Source organism: Aquila chrysaetos, chromosome 13 (assembly GCF_900496995.4).
Source record: "Aquila chrysaetos chrysaetos chromosome 13, bAquChr1.4, whole genome shotgun sequence".
Lineage (NCBI taxonomy): Eukaryota > Metazoa > Chordata > Aves > Accipitriformes > Accipitridae > Aquila > Aquila chrysaetos.
The window spans coordinates 17962365-17976040 of NC_044016.1; the positions used below are offsets into that span (position 1 = coordinate 17962365).

The 13676-nt window shown below is 37.3% G+C and overlaps 1 protein-coding gene across 2 annotated transcripts in view; it reads right to left on the reverse strand.

Annotated features, from left to right (window-relative positions):
• BABAM2 (BRISC and BRCA1 A complex member 2) overlaps window positions 1-13676 on the reverse strand; it is a 184097-nt gene that overhangs the window by 14953 nt on the left and 155468 nt on the right. For both annotated transcript variants that reach the window (XM_030035410.2, XM_030035409.2), the window contains exon 11: window positions 7307-7460. In XM_030035410.2, the coding sequence (XP_029891270.1) occupies window positions 7307-7460 (154 nt within the window). The remainder of the gene's footprint in view (window positions 1-7306; window positions 7461-13676) is intronic.

Here is a 13676-nt window from a genome sequence, read left to right on the forward strand (position 1 = left end):
CTGTGTTGTTCAACATATTCCTGCATGACCTGCAAAAGTGAGCAAAAGAAGATGGCAAAGTTTGCTAATGCTAACAATTTAGTCAGGGAAGGAAAAATGAGGCACAATTATGAGGAACTGCAGATGGTTCTTACAGCACTGGGAGACTGGGAGATAAAATACCGGATGAGAATTCAATACTGACAAACATGAAAGGGAGATATGTGAGGGAAAAGACTTAATTTTACATACACAAAAATCATGGGCTCTGAAAAACAGAGAGTAAGGAGATCTTGGTGCTAAAATGTCAGCGTAACCTTCAGTCATACACAGAAAACCAAATCAGACACTATTAGAACTGGAATAGAGAGTAAACCAGACAATATCACTGTGTCACCATATAAACGCATGGTGAATGTATCATGAGTAACATGCAGTTCCCTGTCTCAGAAAGAATACAACAGAAATAGTAAAGGGATAAAGAAGTAGGACAAGGGCAATCAGAAACATGGAAAGGTTCTGTAGAAGGAAGGAGTGAGCAGAACGGGAGAAAAGGTGACAGAAGAGATGTGAATAGGTTCATAAAATCATAAAGCTTATGGAGGGGATCAGTGGATTAATTATTTGTTGCCTCTTTTCATACAAGAGCTAGGGGGTAACAACTGGAGCTAGCAGGAGGTAGGAATGCAAAAAGCCAACAAAGCTTGTTCTTCACACCACATGTTATTTGTGCAATGCCTTGACACAGAATTTTGTGATGTTATGATGTGGGTTCAAAAAGCAATCAAACAGAAGGAAAGCTAGATAGGGCTACTGAACAGAAACATACCAATTCTGGATATAGAAATCCTTGAAGATGGTAGAACGTGCCAGGAAAATACAACTACATGCTCTGCCATGCTCTTCCACAGGCACTGGCTACTGCCTATTAGAGACATGATACTGGGCTAAATGAATGTTGAGTTTGACCTAGTAAGACCGTTCTTTGTGTTCAACAGAGCAATTACAAATATTACCCAAAAGACAGGACCATGGAGCTCACCTACTGCTTCTACTTAGCTGTTTATTTTGTAATTGATTAAGCAACACTATTTATCTGGGCTATTAAAACTTCAGCTCCTTCCAAAACCATATATTTCTCTCTACCCTTTTCTCTCAAGCAAGGGAGGACATTTTTTTGCATCAGTTCCTAACTATAATTCCATGGTCTAATACAGATCTAGCAGCTTTGATAAATGTGTAATGGAGTTCTCTAATGAAGCCAAATCAGACAGTTTATCATAGTATTTCCAGAACACCACCTAACCCTGGTTATCTAAGAACTACCTACATGAAATTCTAGCCTTTAATTCCTACAAAGCAGTTGTCTTCCAGCAAAGTGCTATTACATTCCACTTCCACCAAGCCAACTCCTCCAATCTCTTCTGTGCATTTCTCTTGTCAATATGAGAATCCTTTTTTGCAGAAAGAATATTTACTATCTATCGAAATGCACATATGTACAGTTCACACATATACACAATGTCTATATAAAACCATAGAAAAACTAGTTGCCTAACAGATTTTATTTCCATGCACTTCCTAAAGCACCTATACTCCTCATATTTAAATAGTTGTTTTTCTTTTCCCACAGTCAAAGCTTTAATGAGAAGTGACCAGAAACAAATACCCAGGCCCTTCTGTCTTGGCTGAAATCCACATAATGCATGACAGCACTGAAGATCCCTGGCAGGCACCTGTCAGAAACTAACATACCATAACTTAAGAGTCAGACTTAATTATCCAAGGAGACATTTAAAGAAAAGTACATGAAAAATATGACTCAAGAAGTGTGACTATCATGTGTATGCACTGTACTCTGTAGTGTATGCAGAGGAACAATGTAAAAAAAAAAAAACCAAAACCACCAATATCCTGCGAAAATTCTAATTAAAAGCTGTATCTATTCTGTCTTATATCTTATTATCAAAATAATTTTGTTATTAAGGTTTGCTGGTAAATCAACTGCAGGACATATTACAAGGACAAATGCATTCATTAAGTATTTTAACAAAACATAATTTTTTCTATTTGCCTTTCTACTTTTCATGTGTAATTCTGATCAGCTGACACTCCCAGAGAAAATCAGAGTTTTGATTTAATGGTCTATAAAATCAAATTAACTTCTTTGTAAGCTTCACGCGGCTGGGTCACCACATCTCTTCTTGCTATGGCTGTCACAGCGTATTGACCCTTTTGTGTTCTGAAAAAGAGCCCACCAGCAGCAACAAAATGTCAGCTTTACTTGATTTCAGGCAAGAAAATCACTTTTGTTCAGCTTCTGATGCGAGACTATTGAAAACCAAGGAGTCAAACAAGTGATCCAGCTCAGGACCTCACCCCTTAGTTTGTACCTACCCTGCTGCTCTTCTCCAGAAAGAATCCTCTGAGCCTTGCAAATGTTCAGAGACAAAGACGTGAACACTTAGGGAAGGATGATGTACCTACGTTTGGTGCTTCTGATCCATACTCTCATTTTTCTAATTTTCTTTTTAAGGTTAAGGTAACATGCAACAGAGCCAGAAACAGCTGAGAAAAAAGCTTTCTGAGAAGGGTATATGTGAATGCAAATAAGTTAGGTTTTGGAAATCTACTTTTAAAGATGCCTAACGTGCATGAATATCACATAATACATGAAAATACAATTTGCTACTTTTACAAATAAGCAAGAAAAATACTGAAATACAAACCAAATAATGACAAATGATTTATTACCTTAATTACAGCTATATCAACTCTGTCTTGATAATTTAAAAAAAAGGATGAGTTGAAAAACTGGTTAATGTCAATATAAAAAAAAAATCATTAGGGTACCAAAATATACTGAATACAACAGCAAGTCTTTGACATATTACAACTGAGTTTGTCTAAACAGCAACACAAAAATTGTGGCCTTTTTTCAAATACCTTTTTGTTAGACCAGAAGATGTATTTCCTCTCCTTACCAGGGAACATTAAAGCTTAAAGCAACCATTTCAGCCAAATAGCAGCTAGCACCTTCACATGATACACATCCTCTAATTTGATGATAACCAAGGAAAAGGTACTGATGAGGCTGAAAATGCCATAGCCCAGTGCACCAGCCTGACACTTTCTAATCACAGCATGCTTGCCCTGAGCACAAACCCTCACTGCAGCCACACTGGTGATACATATGTAGCTTGCACAAGGTGTGTCTGCGTATAATCTTAAACTGCACTTGACCTTATGGCAAGGCAACAGCCAATATACAATTGAGAGCACTTGAGTCCTTTTAAGCTTTCACCCTTGCAGAGCCCTGAGGGGTATGTAAAATTAACAGCATGTTCAGCAAACACCAGTAAATGGCCAGGGACAACAATGTTATTCAGAAACCAGTTTTATCAGCTACCTTGAAAAAAAGAATATGAACACTTGGAACAACTTTTTACTGTGATACCAGTTTTCCATCCTCCTGCTATTTTTAATGGCGAGTAGGTGGATTTATGTAGGATAAAAGAGTACACTTAGTCCTGACTTGCTCTCCTTGAAGTATAACCTAGGTCTACAGAGCAGCACTGGGTCAGAAAGAAATTGGGCCAGAGTGCATCCAAGAACTGAACTTAATTTGTACAAACAAACAAGCTTTATTTACACTATTCCTTCATAAAATCCCAGGCTTAGAGTCTGCATGTTCTTTAAAGACTCCATTTATGTACACATGAATGCCTATTTAAGCAAAAAACAAGAGAGCTTTCCCATGGAAACCGCACAGAGATGTTTTACTTCACACGTACACCACAAACAAGGCTGCTAACTTTCCATAATTTACTGTATTTTTGTATTTTCTTAGGCTTGGTATTGTATTTTAGGACCAAATCTTTTGGAGAAGATGCTTACGTAGGAGGCCACAGACATATAAATAAATGACCTAACAGAGGCAAAGCCTGAGATGTGAACGGAGAGGAAATGGCATCTCAGCAGCTTGTAAGAAAATGTTAATATTTTTGGTTTCCCTGTTTCTAGCTGGAGGAACAGGTTAAAATTTTGTGATTAGTTGAGAAACAAGTAATCTGGAGGCACCTGAAATCACATGATTTAATGAGGACTTGATTCATCCCTTAGAATTAAATCAGGCCAGAGGGCAATCCCTGGGCTAAGACAACAGCAAGCTTCAGTTACCAGATGCTATCTCTCAGCGAGGAACCTAAGTCAGTGGGCCTCAAAGGAGCCAGGTGATTTTAAAAACTGCTTAAGAGGACACAGAGAGAGAAACTCTATTTCGTGGACTTTATCAGGCAGGGATAAATTGGTCCAATTACTTCAGCAAGAACACGAGCAGTTTTTCTCTGTGAATGAAAAAGATCCTGCTTAACTTATACTCTGATTTGAGAATTTGCCTTTTAGATTTAGGTGATATGTGTCTAAGTGTGAATGCATACAATCTACTTCTATATGTATGTATTTCAGGGGAGTAATTTTGCTGCTACTTATAATTACTACCGACTGTCTCAAGACTACAGCAAAGGGTTAAGTCCCAACTTCAAAAGAAATGCCTACCTCTGCTGGGGGCCACAAAGATAAGCAAGGATACCAAGACTTTCAAGTTTAGGCCCTGAGTTGAAGGAATTGGATGGGCTCATCTGTTTGGAAAAAAACAAAACCACAAAAAACCCCAAAAGAACCCTGGGAAAAGGCTGGGCACAGAATCAAAGTCCCTTTGGCATGAACTTATGACAGCTCCGCCCATGAATGAGCCCGCTGCGTTGAGTTGCCGAAAACAGAGGCAGGGCTTGCCAGAATTGAGGATGAGGAAATCTGAGTGATGGTATTTCAAACTTCATGGTGCTTCTACATGCTATAAAGCAATGCAGTATACATGCTTCATTCAGTACATGACTGGACAGCTAATGAACCCAGCTGGTGCAAGAGCAAGCAAAAGCTGTCCTTCATGGTGTCTTAAGCTACAGTGAGGAACATGATGTGTAAACTGATCCCTCAAGTGTCTGAGAATAAGGGCAGAGAATTTGGTCAGATAGCAGAACATCAAGTGAGAGATCCTGTGGCCCTAGAACAGTAGGGCCAGAAAGATAAACAGAGTATCAAAGGATGCCATGCACTTGGGAGACCATTTGGCTAAGAGGGAAAAAGACTACATAAAAGCAAAACATAATAGACAGTATTTAGAAACACAAACAAGTTGTCCCTGACTTATCCTGGTCTAAATTTACTTCAGCCGAGCAGAATTACATTGCTTCTAGACACTAAATCATGTATCCTTCTTTTCTGTTTTTATTTGGGATGTTTTGATGTGGTGCTTGAACGAATATATTTAATTAGAATGCTTTCCTATGTATCTACATATATTCCCATATACTTGGTCCATAACGTGGCTGTGGTAAAAATAACGTAGAATGAAAAATTATTTGGTTATGTTGAAACACACTAACCTATTCTAAGAAGCCCTAGCAAATATTTTAAACAGTTTAGATAAGGTGCTCAATTGTGTTGAAAATCTTTCTTAAAATATGCTACCACGTACCATAACATCATACCTTTCTTGATACAGATTTATTTATGGTACCTACTCACAAATCACTAGTTGTTCCTGCAAGCAAAGCACTTTTAACTGGAGCAGCTTCTCTGTCCCTTTGCAGCTCAATGATAGTTATTTCAGACACTGCAGCATACTTTCTTCCCCCTCTTCTCATCATCTTTCTCATGTTATGTATCCAGCGTAAAACTTAAATGCAAAGGCTCAAACATAAGAGTGAATAACCTCACAAAACATACATGTGATAGTAAGCGTACACATTTAGTGCTTTTAAAAAGAATTGTTATAATGCTTCTAAATTTCAAGTGCAGGAAGAAAAGTCCATTTGTATATACCCACTCATAAATGAATGCACTTAGCAGACAGCACATAGGTACTTGTAAGTTTTCAGCTGCAAAAGAAATGCATTTTGTAGTATGATCATAAAAAAAGCCACAGTAATGCTTCCAGGTTTGTGTTTTTGTTTTTTTTTTTTTTAAACAAAATACTCATAATATTCTGCTTGAGAAAAGAAACAAGTCCACAAAAAAAATTCTTCATATTTGATCAAGAAATGGCTCTCCTAGACAGTACAGTAGCAAAACCAAATACTAGCAAAAAAATTTCTATTACAATGCATCAAAATCCAAAATCAAGTGTTACTTGATGTTCTCCATAAAATTTAAATTAGTATAAAATCTGAAAATGCTTCAGTCAATTGTTGTTTGCGTCCATCATTTCCAAATTACAATCAGTCTCTGACCATGTCATTCATTTGATTTACTCAGCTTGAACTGTTTTCATTTGACTTTTATTTATGCATCTTTGCTGATTTAATTTAATCTTCTGATTGTCATTCAAAACATTCATCCCAATATGCCTTGTTATTAATGCAGTTTGATGCCTTTATGTGCTGAACAACTGATAATCAGCCTGCTTAAGTCTCTTGCTGTTCTAACATTTTACACTTTGCAAAATCGAAATACTGCAGCAAGGCCGTTGTCCATATTGCTCCATTTATGTAAAATCTGGTTTGCTTCATTAGAAGATGGGGACAATATCTAACATACAAAAGGGGCACCACTGCCCACGGCAGCTTGCCCTTGCCACAGAATCATTCTGGGGAGGCTGTCCTGTCATCTTTAAGTAAAGGAGATACTGGGACAGAAGTGGTGTCTCCCCAGCCTGAAACAAGGGCTTGCAGAAAAACAACAGAAGAGTCAGAGATTCTCTGTTTCTAGCCAACAGAAAAAGCAGTAAAGAAAGAGATATTCAGACTTCCACATAACTTTCTCAAGTTCTGATAGGACTGCCTCCTATGCCAGATTGGTGGTTTGCTCTACCGCCACCTATTCTTCCATGTCTTTTTATTACAGCCTAATTCCATATCTTTCAGGTTTTTCTTCCTCACTCTCTCCATCTCACATGCTTCCCTTCAGGGTCCCCTCAACACCCGCACAAAACCATGGAGTTACCTTGACTGACTGCTACCATTGCAGATCACTCCTGCTGGGGGCTACCTTATCTACTTAGATTGGAAGCTGTTTGGAGCAGAGATTGTCATCACTCTGCCCATACAACGCCTAGCAGAAAGAGACTTCTTTTGATCCGTCCTCTGGCACTAACGTAATAAGCATGATTTATAAAGTATCTGTCTATACTCATACATGGGAATGCTAGGACAATGTGAGAACAAAAGCAGGTTCAGCTTTTGTAACGTTAAATCCATGAAATTTCAACCGACAGATGACCATGTAACAAATGGAGTATTTAGTAGGAAACAGCAATCTGACTTACTTTGCTCTTTTGGCCATTTCATTGCCATCCCAGCGGGGGCTGTAAGGGTAATTCTTCTGGGCCTGGGAGTACAGCTGGCCACTGTTAGTGAAGTGGTAGACGGACTGAAATGTTAGGGTTGGTTGATCTCGAGGAAAGTACAGGGGTAGGTCAACTAAAATTAAAAAAAAAAAAAAAAAAAAAGGAAAAGTGTCATAAAAATACACCATTGCATTTTTTTTTCCTTTTTTTTTACTGGGAATTTATCATTCCTTTCTATTGATTTAAAGGTGACAGAAAAGGAGAAATTGATGATTACTTCTAAAATACACTTCTGTATTTCTTATAAGTAATGATTCCAACATATTGCTGTATGGGATGCTTTGCTTTATCAAACATTTTTGTAAAGTACGTAATTAAAAAACTGTTTAGCTAGTGTATTTCTATGTTCATCATAACATTTACACATGATTATTTTGTTATAGAACCCACCCACCCCCCCCCCCCCCAGTTATTTTCCTTTATAGTGAAATTTTCCATTTCAAAAATTCACAAAATACATTCTGTTTGGAATGCTTTCCATTCAAGAAACAAATTTCTCTATCTGCTTCAGCCAATTCATTTTAGTGCCCCAATGGACATCATTCTCATTTTACAGCCATCTGAGACCTGAAGTGGTTAAATGATTTGATAAAACATGTAGAAAGATTCAGTCACGAGTTGGAAAAGATCTCAACTTGCTGTCATCTGCTAGATAAAATAACTCCCACAAAACAAAAAACACACTGCGAAGTCATTAATACCCAAAATATCTCACTAAAAATAAAAATCAGAACCTCTTAGTTCTCTTTGCTTATCGCTGTCTCATGATCAGCTAGGTCTGGCCGAACAGTAAAATTGACAACAGTTAATAACACAGTCAGAAACTGGTTTTTAACTTTTTCTTTGCTACATTTATAGTTTAGATTTTCTTTGTCTACTTTTAATTTCAGGAAGCTTCAGAAATCTGTAGTTAAACTGAGTTATGACAACAGGCTAGAATTATTTACATTAAATGTCTAATCTAACACCAAAACTAACAGAAGAATGTGCGTTTCTTTTAAAGGTGTAGACTTCATTTATAAAGCACCTACGATCATACTTTTTGTTATCCTCCGAATCACAATTCTTTAATTCTGCACAATGAAAAAACACTGCAATAGAACAGTAACTCCCTGTAAATCTTAAATAAATCTTTTTTCTATTGGTGTAGCAATAAGTGAAATAAATTAACAAGATCATAATTCATTCATATAAGCCTGGGTTCTCAGCATTCTCTCTTTGTCATTTCACAGTCCTTTTTCAAGAGAAGGAAAAGACTACTAAGTTAATAAACAGGTTGTAATAGCTGAAGTAGGAATCAAACCAAGTGGCAACATCAGTACAAACAGAATTTGAAGAAAGCAAAAGGAACATTACAGGATTAAACCCATCCTCAGGCAGAACAGAATCTCCCCTCCAATATGCTTGGTAATGCACTGTATTTTCTACTTTTAAATGCTTCATGGAGCAGAGATTCCAGCACTTCCTTTGAAATCTCTGCTCATAGACTGAGATATAAGTGTAAGACAGGTTTTATTTTTCCAAATCCCATGCTATCACCCTGCTAGTTTCTTCATTTTTCAGTTTTTCTAATCATGTCAGAATACTTGGATGTGCATCAGCCACACCATAGCTCCTTTTTCCCTAAATTACCCTCCAAGCTCTACAAGTAAAACTGTTTGTAGCCATGAAGTACACAAAACCGAATGCAATATTCCAGCCGTAGTCTCAAAACACAACAAATCACTGTGGATGACGACGTTTGCTCAGTTCATGACCCAGTGTCTGAGCTACACGTGATAACTCCCAGAGTCCTGGTGACTCAGCTCACACAGCAGCTTCCAGCAGATATTTAAGCGGTAATGACATGGGCAGTGTTTTGCTAATTTCAGGGCAGATCACTGCTGTAACAAAGGTTAGATTCAAAGATTGCTCTGTCAAATTCCTCTTTAAAACATGATTATTAAGTAACAAGCCTGAAAAACATTGGTGTATTGAGGCCATTTATCACCAAACAAGCTGTCTCCTCCCCTCACAGATGGTACATGTGTGCCACAGCCTTTGAAGGACTTCACCGTGGAAAAGAGTATGAAGCAAGGAGACAGGCTCTCTATTTCAACATTATAAATATACTTCTTCAGCTCCAAGTGCTTAAACTCTGTTCCTCTAGTGCATCTTTTTCCATCTGAAGTACCAACTCCTTTTAAAGGAAAACTACTTAGTATACTTGTATATTTTATCACTGTGTGAAAGGAATAACAAACTTTAGCAAAACACTCGAGCAATAGTTTAGTCTTTATACTTAATTTTTTACTCGAGAATTTCTAACTTTCATTAACTTTCCTTTGAAAACCTCTGTCTACGTAAGTGGGCCAAGCAGCTGCAGTTTTCTTCCTGTTACCTAAAATTAAAGGTTTGCACTTAAGAGAAAGAATGTAGCACTAGAAATGCAGTTTAAATGGATAATCAAGACATTGCTTTCACTACAGAGACACTTCCATTTGTTACGAGAAGCCTTTATTTTATAAAAGTATTATTACAACAAAGGTACCACCAAAATATAACAGAAAACATGTTCTTCTTCTATTAACCAAAGCCTGTATAGGAATTTTCAGGAATTACTTACATTATAAACTGTTAAATCAGATAATCAAATTAGATTTAAAATTGTGCATCCCATATCTGGCCAACAGCAGTATCACCCTGAACTCCAAGTGAAGTTTTGAAAAATTTGACCTGCCTTTGATTTCTAACACTACCCTTCACCTAAAATTGCCAAACTCCGATTTTTCTAACCCAAGCGCTTCCTTAATACAAGGTGTGAGATGAGCCCAGACCAAGTAAAAAAAACCTGTCCCTAATTCTGGAACACAACCACACCTAAAAGACCAGTAAACAGGAAATAGCCTTGAGTTGTAAAGTGTTATACATATCTCAAGGTAGCCAGCTATTATTTCAGCAGTAGGAAGGGAAGGCAAGAACTCGCTTCCGTTGCAGTGGATGCCCGTCCATTGACACTGTGTGTGTACAGAACGCTTGGATTTGGGGTGAAGTGTTTTATCATACATGAAAAATAAGCAAATACCATTGGTAATCAATGCTAGCAAGGTGCTTTGAAGATAAAAGGTCAAATTCTGCTCATATTTGCAATTAACATTTTTACAGAATAGCACAGGTGGATATAGAAAATTTTTCTTTTTACTTGGTCATATATACAATCTGACTCTCAATATGTGCATTAATACAAAACCAGATCTGCTTTCATGCAATACGCAAGGTGGCAAAGGTAAGTGTTATCATAATTACATTCCAGACAATATTTGCACTTTCTCATGAAAAATGCATCACAGTTAAAAACAACACACTGCTTTTTTAAATCAACACCTGAACTAGGCAAACTATAAAAGCCCACTTTGGTTTGGCATGCTAGTTACCCAAGAACTACAAAAATGTATTCATGTTGAATACAAGTACTATTTCCAAATAACAGCTGACTCACAAAGTACCCTGGTGATATGTCTGCAGAAAATAAGCAGATGACTCATGTCTGTAAATTCCTGAAAGTACCAATAGACCCCTTGCTTAGTCATCTTTTGCTTGGATGCTGCGTTCACGAGCTCTGTAAACTATAATGAGGGCTCTAGCTCTTAGTAGGGCTCTCTCCCCCTTTTTTCCTCTCTTCTAAACAGTGCAAATTATCTCCCTAAAAATAACTTAATCTATGTAAGTGAGTCACTTCAACTAGCAGGCTTATACAAGTCATGCAGTTAGCAGTAATATTTGGTTATTAAGGTAAAAATCTTGCTGTCAAACTCAGATTTAAAACGAAAATTATGTTAGAGGAAGTCCCATTTACCCCTTCTCTCACAGAAATAGAAACATTTCCTCCGGAAAATTTAAACAATTAGCTCATTCAGGAAAGTAAAGCTTTCTAATTCAGTTCCATGCTCAAAGTAATTTAATCCTGATGATTTCTTACTTTCCTAAGCATCACACTGTTAATATAAGAGGAGCTCAAAGAAGCAGACTAGAGAAAGAAGCCAATACCATAGTAAAACACTGCTTTCTCCTATGTTACAATTTACAGATAATTTTTTAAAAGTCAAGTTTTAGAAAGCCAAAGTGTGGGAAAACCATGTCTTTATGAAAGCTCTACATGAGCAGAACTTGGAGGGCTGTTTTGGGTAATTAAGCATTGAGTAAATTCTTCAGTGATTGAACCCCAATTTTCCCACACAGTTCATAAGAAAGCAAAAGAAAGAGGACTTGCTTGTTGAGAATGAGTCATGTTGTAAAGAAACTTAATTACAGTTTATAAATAGTTGAAGTTGCTCTCTTTTTGAAACGTAAGAAACTGTCAAGAAGTAACACACAAATTTGCTTCTCTTGACTTAGTTAGCATTTAATACATACATATATTAAAAACATAGTTATCTTAAAGCCAAAATCCTGATTCATTAATAACTAAAAAAACTGTGCAACGAATCAGTAAAGTTTAATTGTTAATTTTCTTAAAGAACAACCATCTGAGATCTGGAACAGGTTACCTAGTTTGTTAAGGTTATGTCAAAAACTACAGAGTTGATTTTGACAGTCTTATTAACTTTAAAGTAATATCTTTAGCATCTAATTTTATAGCTTTTTAAACAGAGTATGAAATGTGGAAGGGATGTCTCGGCAAAAGCATATACCAGTGCTGCTATGGGGTTCCTGAAGGAAAAATGCTTAGAAAAAAAATGCAGGTTTACCCCACACCTTTAAGTACTGGAGAGAAGACAAGGAAAAACAAAACAATGCTTGAAATGCATGCTGACCATACAAATGTATCGAAGTACTTAGATGGCAATATTTAGAAAATTTTCTATATACTGTTCCCCTGTTCTAGAGAATAGGTTTATTCATCCTTTGTACGGCACTGGATAAATCTAGATATTCGTTTTCGTAGAAGTCAACATTTACTCACTGAATGTTACACACCGTTTGAATGCTCGGATGACACTATACTGGTTATCTTATTAACCTTCTGGATGCTTGAATCTGCTGCAGTTTATTGCACCTGTAATTTGTTTTGCACTCAAACACTGACTGATCTGGATATTTTACTGCCGAGATTTTGACTTCTGCAAGATTTCATTGCCTGCACAACGTTAATTCAATCTCTACTTGCTTTATGGAGCAAACACAAGATAACACAGTATTCTTTCCAGTTCAGCTCCCAGGCTGGACAGAGCTGGCCAAGGGAGACACTGTTTTGGTTTGCCCCATTTGACAGACTCCACCCCGTGCACAACACTGCACAACTTACTGTGCAACACTGAACCCTTGCTCTGATTAAATATGTATTCATTCTTGCATGAGCTTTTCAATGTGGTGATTCTAATCACCATAAGATATAACAGATACATAAAGTATCTTAAAAAATTGTTTCACAGCACCCTCATGAGTTGAGAGGCTATTTAGGGATTCCAGACCAGGAATGAAGGAACAAGGAAAGGATAGTCAGCTTGCCTACTGATGCTAAGTGCCAGCTTGTGGGACCCAGTTCTTCTGAGAGGTAACAGTAGATAATACTTTATACAGCCAAACTCAACTCCTTCCAATGTTGGCTGCCGTAGTAGGTACTTCAGAATCAATGATTACTGAACATGTGAAAAGTTTTAATGGTTTCACCAGAAAAACAAGAAGGGTACAGGGAAAGGAAAGATGTGCTAAACCCAAATCTCCAGAGAACACTGAACAATCTTAGCCTGATACTATCTGTTCTCTTCCCGAAATCCCCTGACTCACTCCTTACTTACCATCCAACTTTGGCCAGAGACTGCCTCTGCATTCAAGTACTTCTGATGAAGTAACTCATGGAAACAGGAAACACATATTCCAGGCTCCAGAACTGTCTCTTATTAGTATATATTCATCATCTTTTTGCTTGTTCTTTTTTTTTTGGTTCACAGAATTTCACATTCTCTCTGCCTTTACTTTGAACTGAGCTCACACTGCTGGGAAAAACAACTTGTGGATTTGAATGCACTGCCTCAGACTGAAAAGTTCCTTGAACTCAGAGCTCTCCCGTTTTCATGATGTGTTAATGTGGATGAGACCCATGTGGATTTACAATGCAACTCAGTGGTAACACAGATACCGTATTATATAATACCCCTTACACATCTATCAAGCTCTATTTTAAAAGGAAATTTTCTTGTAGGTTTTCTGACATGACTTCTCCTATGGGAAAGCTGTTCCAGACAGCCTGTATGATGGGTGAAAAATGGTCATCTAAGTTCAAGGGAAAACAGCTATCTTCACTTCTTAC